The 14,038-nt window shown below is 39.9% G+C and overlaps 1 protein-coding gene across 8 annotated transcripts in view; it reads left to right on the top strand.

Moving 5' to 3' along the window:
* ABCA4 (ATP binding cassette subfamily A member 4) overlaps positions 1–14,038 on the top strand; it is an 86,270-nt gene that overhangs the window by 46,676 nt on the left and 25,556 nt on the right. For 6 of the 8 annotated variants that reach the window (XM_069789263.1, XM_069789259.1, XM_069789260.1 and 3 more), the window contains 8 exons: positions 1,080–1,178; positions 5,233–5,457; positions 8,077–8,254; positions 9,610–9,741; positions 11,079–11,218; positions 12,021–12,158; positions 12,423–12,610; positions 13,447–13,537. In XM_069789263.1, the coding sequence (XP_069645364.1) occupies positions 1,080–1,178; positions 5,233–5,457; positions 8,077–8,254; positions 9,610–9,741; positions 11,079–11,218; positions 12,021–12,158; positions 12,423–12,610; positions 13,447–13,537 (1,191 nt within the window). The remainder of the gene's footprint in view (positions 1–1,079; positions 1,179–5,232; positions 5,458–8,076; positions 8,255–9,609; positions 9,742–11,078; positions 11,219–12,020; positions 12,159–12,422; positions 12,611–13,446; positions 13,538–14,038) is intronic. The other 2 variants (XM_069789262.1, XM_069789264.1) reach the window with 2 other exon arrangements.

Genomic DNA, 14,038 nt, shown 5'->3' with positions numbered 1-14,038 from the left:
GGACCTTTGGCTATTTGAGCATTCTGCTCCATAATGGAGTTTACTTGGGTTTTGCATTCATTCTGAATGAGAAGCAGTTGTTTTAGCCACCAGCTTCAAAGGGGTATAATCCAGTCCATAACAAGTGCAAGGCAAACTGCTTATGGATGCAGACAGAGCGTTTGTGTGCACTAATGGGAGTACAAGTGGTTGCCTGAAATACAGGGTATTTTTGGTAAGTCAAAAATAAGCAGACATTTTCATAAACAGTGGGTTTCAATAGAGAAAAACTGGCCATCTTTCAGTGAGCATTACAAATTCCCTTTACTTATTTTGAGTAAGTAGCACAAGACCAATAACATCTGAGTTCACAAGGATGCCAGTTTTAAACATAGCAGCTCAAATCCTTGCATTCTATAAATCAATATGATCCAGGAAAGCAGTGTTGACTTGCACTAGCTCTAGTCTGTCCTGACAAGAACTGATAATGTTATTGTACTTTGTATTTTCAAAACAGAATCAACCTGTAACCAAAAAAGCCCATTTCTGCTTAAGAAAAGGATTGCGCTGTTGTCACTTTTCCTGCAAGGCTGTGTGCTGAAGTAATAGCCAGAGTCTCTTTTCTCATTGCCAGTTGTGAATTCAGGCCCAGGGTATTAAGTGTAAATATAATAAGCTTTTCACTCATGTCAACTCTCGAGTGTTAAGTGGGCCTTAGAAGAAAATCCCTGAGTGAGGCTGGGATCCTATCTTAAGTAGTCAGGGTGTTCCTTGACAGCTGCTGCCTGGTTGGTGAAGATTCAGATTGTCCCCATGTAGGGAGTAGATTCAATCTGTAATTAAACCACGTTCTACTTAAGAAAAGGTACGGCCAATCAGATCACATATTTTCTGAATATTTTACTCCTGTCCAAAAGCAAAAAAAAAATCCGCAAACAAAATCTGTTCTGTCAGGTACTTGGTGGATGGTTTGACCTTCTGATATGCAACACTAGGACTGCAAATGTTTATAATTATAGCTCAGAGTTTACCTAGATAAATTTGTGCCTACCAAGGAATGTGTTTATGAAGTGCACTTTACCTACTTATTTTTGTTTTAGGGGACTATGGGCTACCACAGCCTTGGTATTTCCCTGTGCAGGAATCTTACTGGCTTGGCTCTAGAAACCCAAAAGCTGAGAAAACAGCAACTGCTGATGGTAAGTTCTTTTAAAACTTTGGTGTTTAGAAATAACTTCAAAACCGCTGATCCGCTTAGAGGTGACTACATAACATTTCCATTACCTGGGCTGGTGCAAATACACCCAGCTATACACTGGGAATCTCAGCAGGTGCCTTTGAACTTTGAGTGGCCTGCTATTATTGGAGTTATTAGAGGTGAGTCACTGTTCCATCTGAGAGCCTTTAAAGCATGGGTTAACAAGCAACATCAAACCCCCACTCTCTAACCAACACCTTTTGAGACATTCAAGGAGTTCTTATTGCTCAACACAGCATTTGTGAAATGAGCCAAAATGAAATAGAATGTTGATCTTATTTACGCTAAGGCTTCCCCATTTTTCTAAACCTGATTCTTTTCTATCTAGTTTGACACTAATTTAAGTTTGTTTACTTTGTGTTTGTAAGCAAGATCAAAATTTATGCCACCCTTAGACCAAAGTGGATGAGTGCAAAAGTCCTGCTTTTGTGGATTTTTTTTTTCTGTGCATTTATACTGGAGTAGTTAAGAACAACATGTGGGTGATTGTATTTAAATAGGAGTTAATGCAGACTGATGATTAATGTCTGGAATAGAGGCTTGCTGAAGGTAGTGTTTTGAAATCTGTCTTAAATTTGCAAGGTAACAGTGAAACCAATCAAAATGACAGATGAAGAAATAATTTTTTCAGTCTTCTCATTACCATTCTTACCCTTCATCAACTCAGACAGACTGCTGACAAGGCAGTCTCATCTTGGTGATACCTATAAACCAGAAGGGAGTTAATTCTTTCTGTGAACATGTTGATAATACATTCACTGCTCACATGTTTTGATCAGAAAAGAGGAGGTTATAACATTGTTTTTTGTGAAGAGGCTTTGCCTTTTGGTGCATTCTGAGGGAATGAACAGGTTTTCCTTCAGACTCGCTGTGAGGGTATTCAGAATGGTAGAGGCTTATCTGGACATTATGGAGTCTGTTACCTCCTTTGGCTTTGCAAATGCTGCCCACCAGCTTAGAATTTGACTGTCCAGGAAGGAGAAGGAAAGAGCCAAAGGAGAACTTAGAGCATGTTTGTAGATGAATGGAAAATTTCCGAAGACCCAGATGTCAGCCACTACATCTTATTGACTTTCTGTGGAATTTCAGCGTATCCTGCACCAGAGCTCCTTTGAATATCTCAGATTTGGAGCACAGTTACTTACAGGATTTTAACATTTCCTATTTATTTAGTTTAAGCCAAAATTTAGTAGAAATTAAATCCATTTTCTGGTTACCTTAATGCCTTATAAGTTCTGTGTGTTCTTTAATTTATTTCCAACACAAGGCAGACTCATGATTTCTTAGTACTCAAATTAAAGGTTGTGAGAAGGCTTGAAAGCCCCGAAATATTCAGTTGCTCAGGTGGGTCAGGTTTGTTTTTTTTTTTTACTTTATTGCCAGTTTTTTTATTTTATGAGTTTTTAATAACATTTTTTTTGATTACCTAGACAAAACATTTTGCTTAAGTGAAACCTAGAGTTTATTTTGTAGGTGACATTACATCAGATAACTGAGCTGATCTAACAGTTCACTGTTGAGGTAAAAATGAGGCAATCTTGCAGTCCCTTCCACAGCTCACATCCTAGTTCTGCTGATGCTTATCAGTCCCTGGTAAGATTAAGAGGTAGATCCTTCTGGAAGCCATTCCCAAAAACATGAAGGACAAGGTGATAGGAAATAATGAATGTGGATTTACCAAGAGCAAATCTTGCCTAACCAGTTTGATTTTCTTCTGTGATGACTGGATCAATGGACAAAGGGAAAGCAGTGGGTGCCATTTAACTTGACTTTAGCAAGGGATTCAGGGTGGATTCACGTAGTATTCTGATAGCCAAATTGATGAGATACAGGCTGCTTGAGTAAACACTAAAGTGGGTAGAAAATTGACTGAACCGTTGGGCCCAAAGGATTGTGATCAGCAGTACAAAGCATAACTGGGGACCACTTATTAGTGGCAGGGGTCTAACACTGTTTAAGGACTTAATACTGTTTAAGGACTTTATTAACAGCCTAAGTGATGGGATAGAGGGCACCACAAGCAACTTTGTGGAAGGTACCAAATTGGAGGCAACAGTGGAGTGCAGGGCAACTCTTCAGAGGGACCTCAACTGTCTGGAGAATTGGCTTTATAGGAACCTCATGGAGTTCAACAAAAGTAAATGCATAATACTGTGTCTGGGATGGAATAACTCCACAGGACAATACAGACTGGGCACCACCTGGCTGGCAGGCAGCTGTGTAGAAAAGGTCTGGCTGATAACATGTTGAACATGAGCCATCAAGTGTGCCTGTGTAGCTATGAAGACCAGATGCATCCTGGACTTTATTAGCCAAGAGTATAGCCATCAGTTCAGAGGAAGTTATTCTTCCCTTCTAGTCAGCACTTGTGAGGCTGCATGTGGTGTACCGTGTTGTCCGGTTTGGGGATCCTCACTGAAACAAAGACATAGAGTTACCGGAGGGAGCTCAGTAAAGAGCCACCAAGTTGATTAGGAGCTGGAGTGTATAACATATGAGGAGATGCTGAGAGAGCTGGATCTGCTCAGCCTTAAGAGAGAAAGCTAAGATAGAGCTAGACTTCTCAGATATGCCTAGTGGAAGCATGAAAAGCAATGGATGTAGGCTGGAAAACAGGAATTCTGATTTAATATGAGAAAAAAATTATTTATTTTGAAGGTAGTTAGAACACTGGAACAGGTTTCTCAAAAAGGTTGTGAAAACTTCATTTTTTGGAGATAGTCACTGTAATCTGATTTGGCCCTATTTTTTTGAGGATTGAACTGGAGATCTTTGGAAATCCCTTCTGATCTAAATTATTCCATTATTATGTCAGCTAGCCTGAGTGTGCTGATACTTATTTCATCCTTTCTTCTTCAAAACATTGCCTTGGGTTTTCTCAAGCAGGGACAGTTGGAAAGGTCATCTCTGATTAATTCCTTTGTAGGAGGCATGTGATTCTTACCTAGTTGAAGAACTAAGACTCTTCAGTGCCTCAGCTTACTTGAACTGTAGAACTTTTCTCAACTCTTATCTTTCCTTCAAGGGTAATATTAAGCATTTTCCTAATTTATCATGACTGGTTAATGTGTTGGGAAGAAAACTGGATAAGAAAATATCGGATAATGTAAATGCACAGCTGAAAATAAAGCTAAACTTGTAAATTATCTTGATATTTTTAAAATTTACTTCTATCAGTGCACTTTTGTATCTCCCACTTTGCCATTTTAGGTGACATGGTGAACTTGTTTATGTTGCTATTTGTGCACCAGGTAATTTTATACAGTTTTATGGGCCAAAATTTCTTATAGCAGAAAGTTACAGTGGAATTTCACAACAAAATTAAGTCCTAGACCATCTGATAAATTGCAATTTTGCTAGTTGCACTCCAGGCTTGAATTTGTGTTATGTAAACAGTTCCTGCAGGGGCTCCCTCTTCTTACATCACTGTTCTTCCTGCTTAAAGCCTGTCCCCATTAGTGGTTTTATATGAGTATTTTCCTTCATGGCAGCAAGGTCTAAGACCAAACTGGAAAGCCAGAAATTATTGTATAAAAGTTAACACCAACTCATGCATTCTGGCCTGCACCTAGTCTCTTAATCTAAGTAGCAGTTTAGGAGTTTGCTTTTCATTTAACCTTTTCATTTTGTTTTTCTTCCTCTCACTCTCTGTAAGTCTGGGAAATGTTTGTATGGCCTTTCTGTCCATGTGGTGAAGAATTTGGTCTACAGCTGCATGGACAAAATATAAAGCATGTACCTAATATTAGTCAGGGTCTTCTACTCTGAGTCTATAATTGCAAAATTGTCAGTCATCTTCCTTAAATAGCTGTTCCTGACCCTGTGAAGCAGATTTTAAGCTACATGGCTTTTGAGTGCTGTGTTCCTAACCTGATAATTAATGCTCTTGGAGAGCTCAAGGCTTTAGACTACCTCCTTTTCCTCAAAGCACCTCTAAAGATAAGAGGAAATTAAATTTTGGTTAATTAAATTTTGGTTACATTTGGTTTATATAGAAAAAAGTCTGGAGTCAGAAGGCTGTGTGGATCAGAAGGCCGTGGAAGGGGAAAAAAATGAAAGCAGAACAAAGAAATCTGAAGAACCTGAAAAGCCAGAAGAAAAGACTGACAACCAGAGGGAGAAGGATGGTAAAAACAAACAATGTAAACACAAACGAGAAAAAGAACCCGGCGAGCAGGGGAAGCCTAAGACAGATGTCCAGGACAAAGATGAAATTAATAGTAAGGAGAGAGAGCAACCTGAGTACTTCTGAGATACTATACTCATTGTACTTCATAAAAAACTAGATGTAGGAGTGACTGGAGTTAAACCACAAGAGCCCAGTAGGCTGCAGAGGATAGCATGCAACTGCCAGAGCTAAGCTCAGGGGAGGCACTGACTCTCCCAGCTACCCTCTTACTGATTCCTCTACATTCACAATCCCTCAGACTATTTTAGCCACCATGAATAAGAGAGCTGCCTTTCAGAAGAGCTCTGTAACTTATTTTTTATCATGCAAATGCAGGCTGTTTCTATGGCAAGTTAGTGTTCATGCTGAGGGAAGCCTCAGAGACATATACATTGACTTTGTAGAATTAAACAGAGCCACGACGTTAGTAAAAATCTTAATGCTGAGAGAAATGTTCTTCCATCTTAGTCCTCCTCCCCCCACTTTTTTTTTTGCCTATCTTTAGTGTGTCTTGTATCTGTAGGAAAAGGCTGGTTTCAAAGGGATTTATCTGAAGTGCTCTCTGTGTGTGTCTGCAGCCTTTTCTGATGCTGACGTTAGCCACCACCTAAGAATTCCTGAATGACCTGCCTTGTTTTCAAGTCCCAGTGTCATCTTTTGTAGAGAGCCAGAGGACTTTTCTGTATGTGATGCTCAGAGGAATGCATGTGGATTCTATAGCAGAAGTAACTACTACAGACAGCTCTCAACCCACTCTGACTCTCTTGAAAAACTAGAGATAAAACTGGGGTCATCAGAGCTCCTCACGTAGGCACTGAAAATATGCATTCAGGGTGAATGGAAACAGGACAGGACTTCAAAAGAAAAAAAAGACAGGCAGAGGGCAAAGGTTATTTCAGCCAGTCTTCTCCTAGTACTGCCTTATCTTTCTGGTGCTATATGCGTCAGCTCCCAGGTTCCAGTTGCTCTATGGCCACAGAGGAAGGGCTTTGCCTGTCACTGCACAAAAAAGCCTGCCTTCCCTTTCAGCTAGCCACCCAGGAACTGGGAGACATGCGGAGAAGCCAGGAGCAGATCTGGTATGGTTCAAGGACACAGTTTCCAAAAGGGCTTCATGTAAGAGCTAGTGCTTTGTGTAAGAGTAATGGGATGGGAAATGGAGAGTAGTTCTAATGGCTTAACTCTAGTGCAGTCCTATATTAGCACAGGTTAGTAGAGCAGGGCAGACACACTGTAAATCTGTCCTAATTGCTTGATATGTTTTAAGCAGAGCTTTCACCAAAGCCCCATCCACATCCCCCACAAATGCTGCCACCTCTGAAGAAAGACCTAAAAGGTCCAAAATTGCACTGAGGGAATAGGATCAGAATGGAGAAATATGAATCACAAAAAAAGGGAGCTCAACCTTCCACCAGTGTCCTTCAGGTGATACAAAGCAGATACTGGGGGAGATCATCAAAGAATTTGCCTCAGAACTTGTCAGGGAGTCTTATAGGCAAATACGAATTGAGCTCATGATACACATTAAACCAAGGATGGTACCTCAATTGCCAATATATGTGTAACTATCTAGCCAGACTCTGTGTGAACTTTTGTAAATACAGGGATGTTTGTATTTGGCCCAGCAGGGTAAAAGGAAACTTAGATTTGTTCACAAAGCAAACGAAAAGTTTGTCATAAACATAATTTTATTTAAAGTAATGCTACCCATTCTAGATGAATTATTTCAGCTGCTCTGTAGTATACACAGCTCTCTCATCTACAACATATTTGGGACTTTTTCCTGAGCATTGTTTATAATGATAGTCATACAAGCCACTGATGGAGGTGTGGCTGGTTTCACCCAGATGGCATTGGCTGCTCTCCACACAGGCCTGCTGGGTACTGAACAATTTAAGTAAACTGCAATTGCAAAACAAGCCTCCCTACAAAGCCTTAAGCATTCTGTGTAAACAAAAGTGGACAGGGTCTTTAGTTTAAATTTCTCAACTCCCATAATTCACATTGCCCAAGGGCTTAATTTACTTCAAAGTATGTTTTGTCTAGAAGCTGATGCAATAAAACATCCTGCTATTTACAATAATACATTTTTAATCCTGAGAGAAAGCTATCCCATGTAGTGCTCATGTTAGGTACTGCCTAAGTCTTGAGCTGGCCTCAGCAAGGGGGTAAATTTCACCTACCAGGATTAAAGGCAAAATGTTTTTTTTAAAGTGTCATGGTAAAAGAATGCACAGCTGGGCAGATGATTTGAATGGCAGATTTCAGCCTGGCTAGAAAGGCAACCTGCTGCTTGTTTAATGTAATCTCTCAGCCTATCTAAGTATCTACAGTCAACAATCCCAAATAATCTTCCTGCTACACAATGAAAACAGAAAGCATGTTCAGCTTTGCCTGATCCAATGAGTTACCTCTCCACAGACCATTATGATTCGGGGCTTTGCTTCTCCTGTGATTGATACATGGATGAATCTAAATAAATTGTACTGCAGTTAGAAATCTTGCCTCACTTTGGTACTGGTGTGACTGGAGAATCTGGCTCTGGCACGTGATGCTGTATTTTACTGGGTATGTGCTGTTGCTTCTGCACTTATTCATGTGTCATCATTGGAACTGGGATTAAAACATGTGCTTTTATTCTTTTTTCATTCTTGATTTCTTGTCTTTCAAGTAAATACCTTCTTTGAGCCTGAGCCAACAGGATTGATTCCAGGAGTATGCATTCAGAACCTGGTGAAGATTTTTGCAAACAGGCCCAAGCCAGCAATAGATGGGATGAATATTACTTTTTATGAGGGCCAGATCACAGCCTTCCTCGGTCACAATGGAGCAGGAAAGACAACGACCATGTAAGTCTGTATTTCAGAAAAAACAAATCCAGGGCAGTCCTCTGTTGCTCTGCCCTGAGGAGCAGTCTTCTCTTTTGACTCTTCCCTTGTCTCTCTACCACCCCTGCAGCTAGATTGACGCACAACATCAAGCTTTTTCCAGACAGGGAAATGCTGCCCCTAGGGAAAGAGAAGATATCCTGGATGAGCTAAAGCCCTGGGAGGGAGGCAATGCATGACAAAAACAAGTGAAAGTCTAGAGAGAAGGAAGCAATTCTTTTCCCCAGAATTCATTTCCCATGGCCAAACTCCTGATAGGTAATGAAGGAGAAGGATCTTCTGGCTGAAAGATCTGAAGATTTGAAAGCCACCACACTCCATATGTTCTTGGTTTCTCTAACTGGCTTTAAGTCAGTCACGGTTTTTGGTCTGTGTGCAAAGCAGTATAAAATATAGGCTCTCTTTAGACAAAAATGGTTACATATATGCAAGATCCATGTCCAGATTAAAATGTTCCTCTAGTCCTAGAACCCTAATGTCTCAGGAAGCTGGACTTCAGGTATGTTTAATTTTCTTTATACAGAACTTTATTTGGCAAAGTAGGATTAATTGGTGAACAACATATTTCATGAGTCTGTGACAAAGTCTTTCACCAAATGTTGAAAGAACTGAAGTGTTTCATTATGATTTTTCCTAGTAGATTTTTAAGCTTTTTTAATTCAAAAAGACACTTATTTCAAATGCACTTTAAATTGCCTTTTAATTTTTTAATTGTTCCGCAATAAATATGTTCGACCCAAAATAAAAGCATTCTAATATGCTGAAATGTTTTGTAAACTTGTTTTTCTATTCTCCTGATAAAGACAAAAATTTCTATTGCTTTGAAGTTTTCAGAACTGAAAAATCTATTATTCATCCAAGTCTAGTAACAGGTTCCACTTATTTGCAACATAACATTCAGCCCCCTTCCATTTTACAGAAAATAAAGGTGTAGGGCATGAGTCAGTGCGACTGGAGACCTCAAACCATTATTCTCTATCTTGGTCACAGCGAGCTTCATTTTAGACCCATTTGTACATAGAGGTGATGTAATGTGCTGAACAAACTACTCTGAAACAGTGTAGCTGACTAAAACAGTTTTTTAATGCAGACCAGAACCATACAGACAGGTGTATCAAAAATTACATTAGCAGATCCACAAGATTCTCACTGTAGCAGGGCAAGAGTATTTATATGTGTGCTTTTTACTGGAACTGTTTCATCAAGGCCCATACCAAGAAGTCGTCATGCTCCATCTAGTGGAATCATGCAATGCATCTTTCTAATCAGGCACAGAAAGATAGGAGAGTGGGAGTTTCCTCATTTTATTTTCCCAGGTCGATACTGACAGGCCTCTTCCCACCTACCTCTGGAACTGTGCTGATTGGCGGTCTGGATATTCAGACTCACATGGACTCCATACGGCACAGATTAGGCATGTGCCCTCAGTACAACATCTTATTCAATCAGTAAGTATCATTCTATACTAGCTTTAAGAATAAGGGTCTGTCGTGGTTTAACCCCACCCAGCAACTAAGCACCACGCGGCCACTCACTCACTCCACCCCCCACCCAGTGGGATGGGGGAGAAAATCAGGAAAAGAAGTAAAACTCGTGGGTTGAGATAAGAACGGTTTAATAGAACAAAAAAGGAGAAACTAATAATGATAATGATGACACTAATAAAATGACAACAGTAATAATAAAAGGATTGGAATGTACAAATGACGCACACTGCAATTGCTCACCACCTGCTGATCGACACCCAGCTACTCCCTGAGCGGCAATCCCCCCGCCCCCACTCCCCCCAGTTTGATACTAGATGTGATGTCACATGGTATGTAATACCCCATTTATGCCACTTTGGGTCAGCTGCCCTGGCTGTGTCCTGTGCCAACTTCTTGTGCCCCCCCAGCTTTCTCGCTGGCTGGGCATGAGAAGCTGAAAAATCCTTGACTTTAGACTCAACATTACTTAGCAACAACTGAAAACATCAGTGTTCTCAACATTCTTCGCATACTGAACTCAAAACATAGCACCGTACCAGCTACTAGGAAGACAATTAACTCTATCCCAGCTGAAACCAGGACAGGGTCCCACTCTGCATGCTTGACACATCCCCAAAGTCTGTGTTGTCTCTTTCTCTTACTGTGCTGGCAGTAAATATGTTTTAGAAGCACATATCCAGCTCTTCACAGTCAGATGGGGTAGGTGTTGCCCTTCTCCAGTAGAAATCTCCTGCATCATTTAGGTGGGAACAAAGAAGTTTCCAAGGAAAATGACAGTACTCTTGGTGTTCGTGTTTTCTGTTGCAGTGTGGGTTTGCAGGAGTTCAGCCTGGGGATTCATGCACTGTAATTTAGGCCTCCTAGAGAAAAAAAATCTGAGCAGACAGTGCAGTAGCAGGGTATTTTTGCACCCATTTTGCACTACCACCCAACCATTTACTACCTTTGCAAGTGATTTCCAGCTTCACTGCCAGCAGCCTATGTTCATCTCAACAGCAGACTGTCTTCCATAATGCAGCTACTTACATTAGCTCCCATTTTATTCCCATAAGTGGATAGTTTGATGCCTGCTATACCTGTTCCTTTAGTAGCAGGTTCTGCTTTGAAAAGGCAGAGGAAGAGCCTATGACATCTGAGTGAATCGTGTTGATCCCAAAGAAGATCTGTGATCCAGATTTAGGGTAAACCAGCCTCTCTTCCTTTAGCAAGATAAAGCTAGAGTGAATTTATTGTTGCTTGGGAAAAAAATCTGCTTATTCATTTAAATTGCCTTGGTGTCTTTCTGTCTGATTTCACAGCCTTACTGTAGCAGAGCACATCTTGTTTTACTCTCAACTGAAAGGGAGATCCAGGGATGAAGCTGAGAGTGAGCTGGAAACAATGCTAGAAGACATGGGCCTCACCCATAAAAGGAATGAAGAGGCTCAGAATTTGTCAGGTGCCCACAGGATTGTTCTAAGACGCTTTTTCTGCTGCCTTTTCTTTGTCTTCAGGCAATTATTGTTTGAATTACATGTTTGAGGCCATATTCTGACACATCACTGTGCACTGGGGAGGTCTTTACTCTCCAAAGACTAAATGGGACTGTACAAATAGTAAAGCTGGCATAACCTGTCCCTAAAGCTTCTGTTTCTTATAAATATACAACAAATTCAAATATACTTAAAGCTGTTACTTTAAATGAGCATATAAAAAAATAAATCAATGTAAGAAAAAAAACTGTTCTATTATCTCAAATATTATACTATCATGCTGCTCCGCTGTTTGGATCAGTACTCTATAATGCTATATTATTTGGTAGGAGTAATTTCTTTCATTCTAAAGGTACAAATCCACATGGTGCATTTGAACACATTTCACTTTCAGATTCAACAGCTCATTTGAATAAACAGTCAGGTGTTCTTATATTAGTTTGTCCTGATTGCAACTATAAAAGTTGGCTAGTTTCACCTGAGAACATAAAAATCTGCTATCTTCCTGCTTTTGCTTCTGGCAAGAAGCAGAAAATGCAATGCATAGATGAAAAAATATATTTAAAAAAATAACAAAGGTTTGAAAAAGCTGTTCTGAACTTCAGAAGAAAAATGTGACTATTGATTTAACTTTGCAGAAATATTTGTGCGAGGATGGGTTTTGTTTCACATGTATCAGTTTGTCCTCATACTGAAAAGCAGTGTTAATTACATCCCTGCACTTATGTAACTTATCTCAGATTCCTGGATGTGTCTGTCCTCTGGTAGGTGGAATGCAAAGGAAACTGTCCGTTGCCATTGCTTTTGTGGGTGAAGCAAAAGTGGTAGTCTTGGATGAGCCCACTTCTGGAGTTGATCCATATTCCAGACGGTCTATCTGGGATCTTTTGCTGAAGTATCGCTCAGGTAACAGGTTTGAGAGTAGAAATTGTTTTGTTTTGTTTTGTTTTAAAACCTGTTATAGATGCAGCATGTGCCTGCTGTGTAAACTGTCATGAGTAGTGGGATATGAATACAACAAGATTCTTTGAACAGACACCTATGGATGTGGCAAACCTGGGACTTGGCTCTGGTGCAGAGAAAACCCTGCATTAATTGCCAAAAAACTAACCACAGTTTTGAGTTTGAGAGAGACTCCATGCCTTGAACTTTCCTCCTTGTTCTTTCTAGGCAGAACCATCATCCTCTCAACCCATCACATGGATGAGGCAGACATCCTTGGAGACAGAGTAGCCATCATATCCCAAGGGAAACTCTTCTGCTCAGGCTCTCCTGTATTCCTAAAGAACTGTTTTGGGTCTGGTTTTTATCTCACTCTTGTTCGCAAGATGAAAAACACCAGAATTGGAAGGGCTACAGTAAGTATGTAGTTCCCTCCCTGCACACGTGATCTGAAAAATACTTACGCGTATTCATGCACTGCACCAAGGTAGAAAGCAGTTAAGTGCTGCTTGAGGCTGTGTACAAAATTGATTTCAAAATGAAGAAAGTAATGAGAAAATTTGATGACACTTCATGAAATTATATGGATATATGAGTCTCTGAAAAATCTTCTCTGGATGTGTGTGTGTGTATATATATATATATATATATATATATATATATATATATATATATATATATAGTCAGCCAGACAGGTGAAAATAATAGGTGAATATGAAGCCCTCAGTGGTCTATAGTTCATTCTCATCAGTTAAGTATGTCTAAACTTTTACCAATCAAGTTACCTTTGTCCATATACAGGTCTTTCTGATGCTTGCTTTTGCAGCACACTAGTTGTAAACATGGTGTAGTCTAGTAACTAGCACAGACACTGGAAGAGTCTACATTTACCCATAGCTAAACCAGCATCGCATAGCTTGAAAAGTAAGGATCTGGATTCTTTCTGCTGTTAGTAGTGCTTCCAGTCTTAGTAGCAACATGATCTGTATAGTCATGGCAACTGCTGATCGCATTTCCCAGGTATTTTGCATGCAATGTAGAACTGACGGATATGCTTTGTGCAGGTGGATTTATGTTTTTTGCGTTGCTTAATCCAGTCCTCAGCTGACTTTCAGTATAATATGTTCAAGATGCTCCAGTTATGACGTATTTTTCACTGACTCAAGCTGTTCAAAGGCTGACAACTCTTACATCCTGTTTTGCATGCAACTGAAGAACTTTCATCTTTGTATCTGTTGCTTGTCCATGCTAGTCGCTTTGTAGCTGCGGATCTCAGTGCTCCTGCTCCTGCTCCAGCTGTGCACGCAGTGACAAAGAAGGAGCTCCAGAGCAGGAAGTGGATGGTAAGAAGTGGGGTGATTCAGCATTCCAGCACATAGCTATGTCCCCTGTTATGCTGTAATCTCATTTTACAGATCAGTGCTGCTGAGGCCCACTTCTTCAGTACTTGTGTCTAACATGTATATTGTAACATGGATTTGATAAGGTTTCTTTGTGGTTTGGCTTACCATTGCTCCTTTTTTATGTATATGTGGTCTCAGGTACAGATGATGAACTGGAAGTTTGTGTGCTTTAGAAGTATAGACTGAGTTTTGAACTGCTCTGCACCAAAGTGTGTAATTTTTTAATGAAAACTAAAGCATATTTAGAGCAAAGGAAACTGGCTTTCTCAGAAAAAGTCATTTTGGCTTTTCTACATTAAGAAAAGAAATTAAGTAGATATTCCTGAAGATTTTGTTGTGCTTTATTAACAGACCTGAAATAGTTTCCTGCTACATAGTTCCAGAGTATAATTAGCAACATAGCCCAGTCTATAATAGAATTAACTGAGATATATGTGAGTT

Source organism: Haliaeetus albicilla, chromosome 8 (assembly GCF_947461875.1).
Source record: "Haliaeetus albicilla chromosome 8, bHalAlb1.1, whole genome shotgun sequence".
Classification (NCBI taxonomy): Eukaryota; Metazoa; Chordata; class Aves; order Accipitriformes; family Accipitridae; genus Haliaeetus; species Haliaeetus albicilla.
This window is presented reverse-complemented; position numbering and strand designations above follow the sequence as displayed.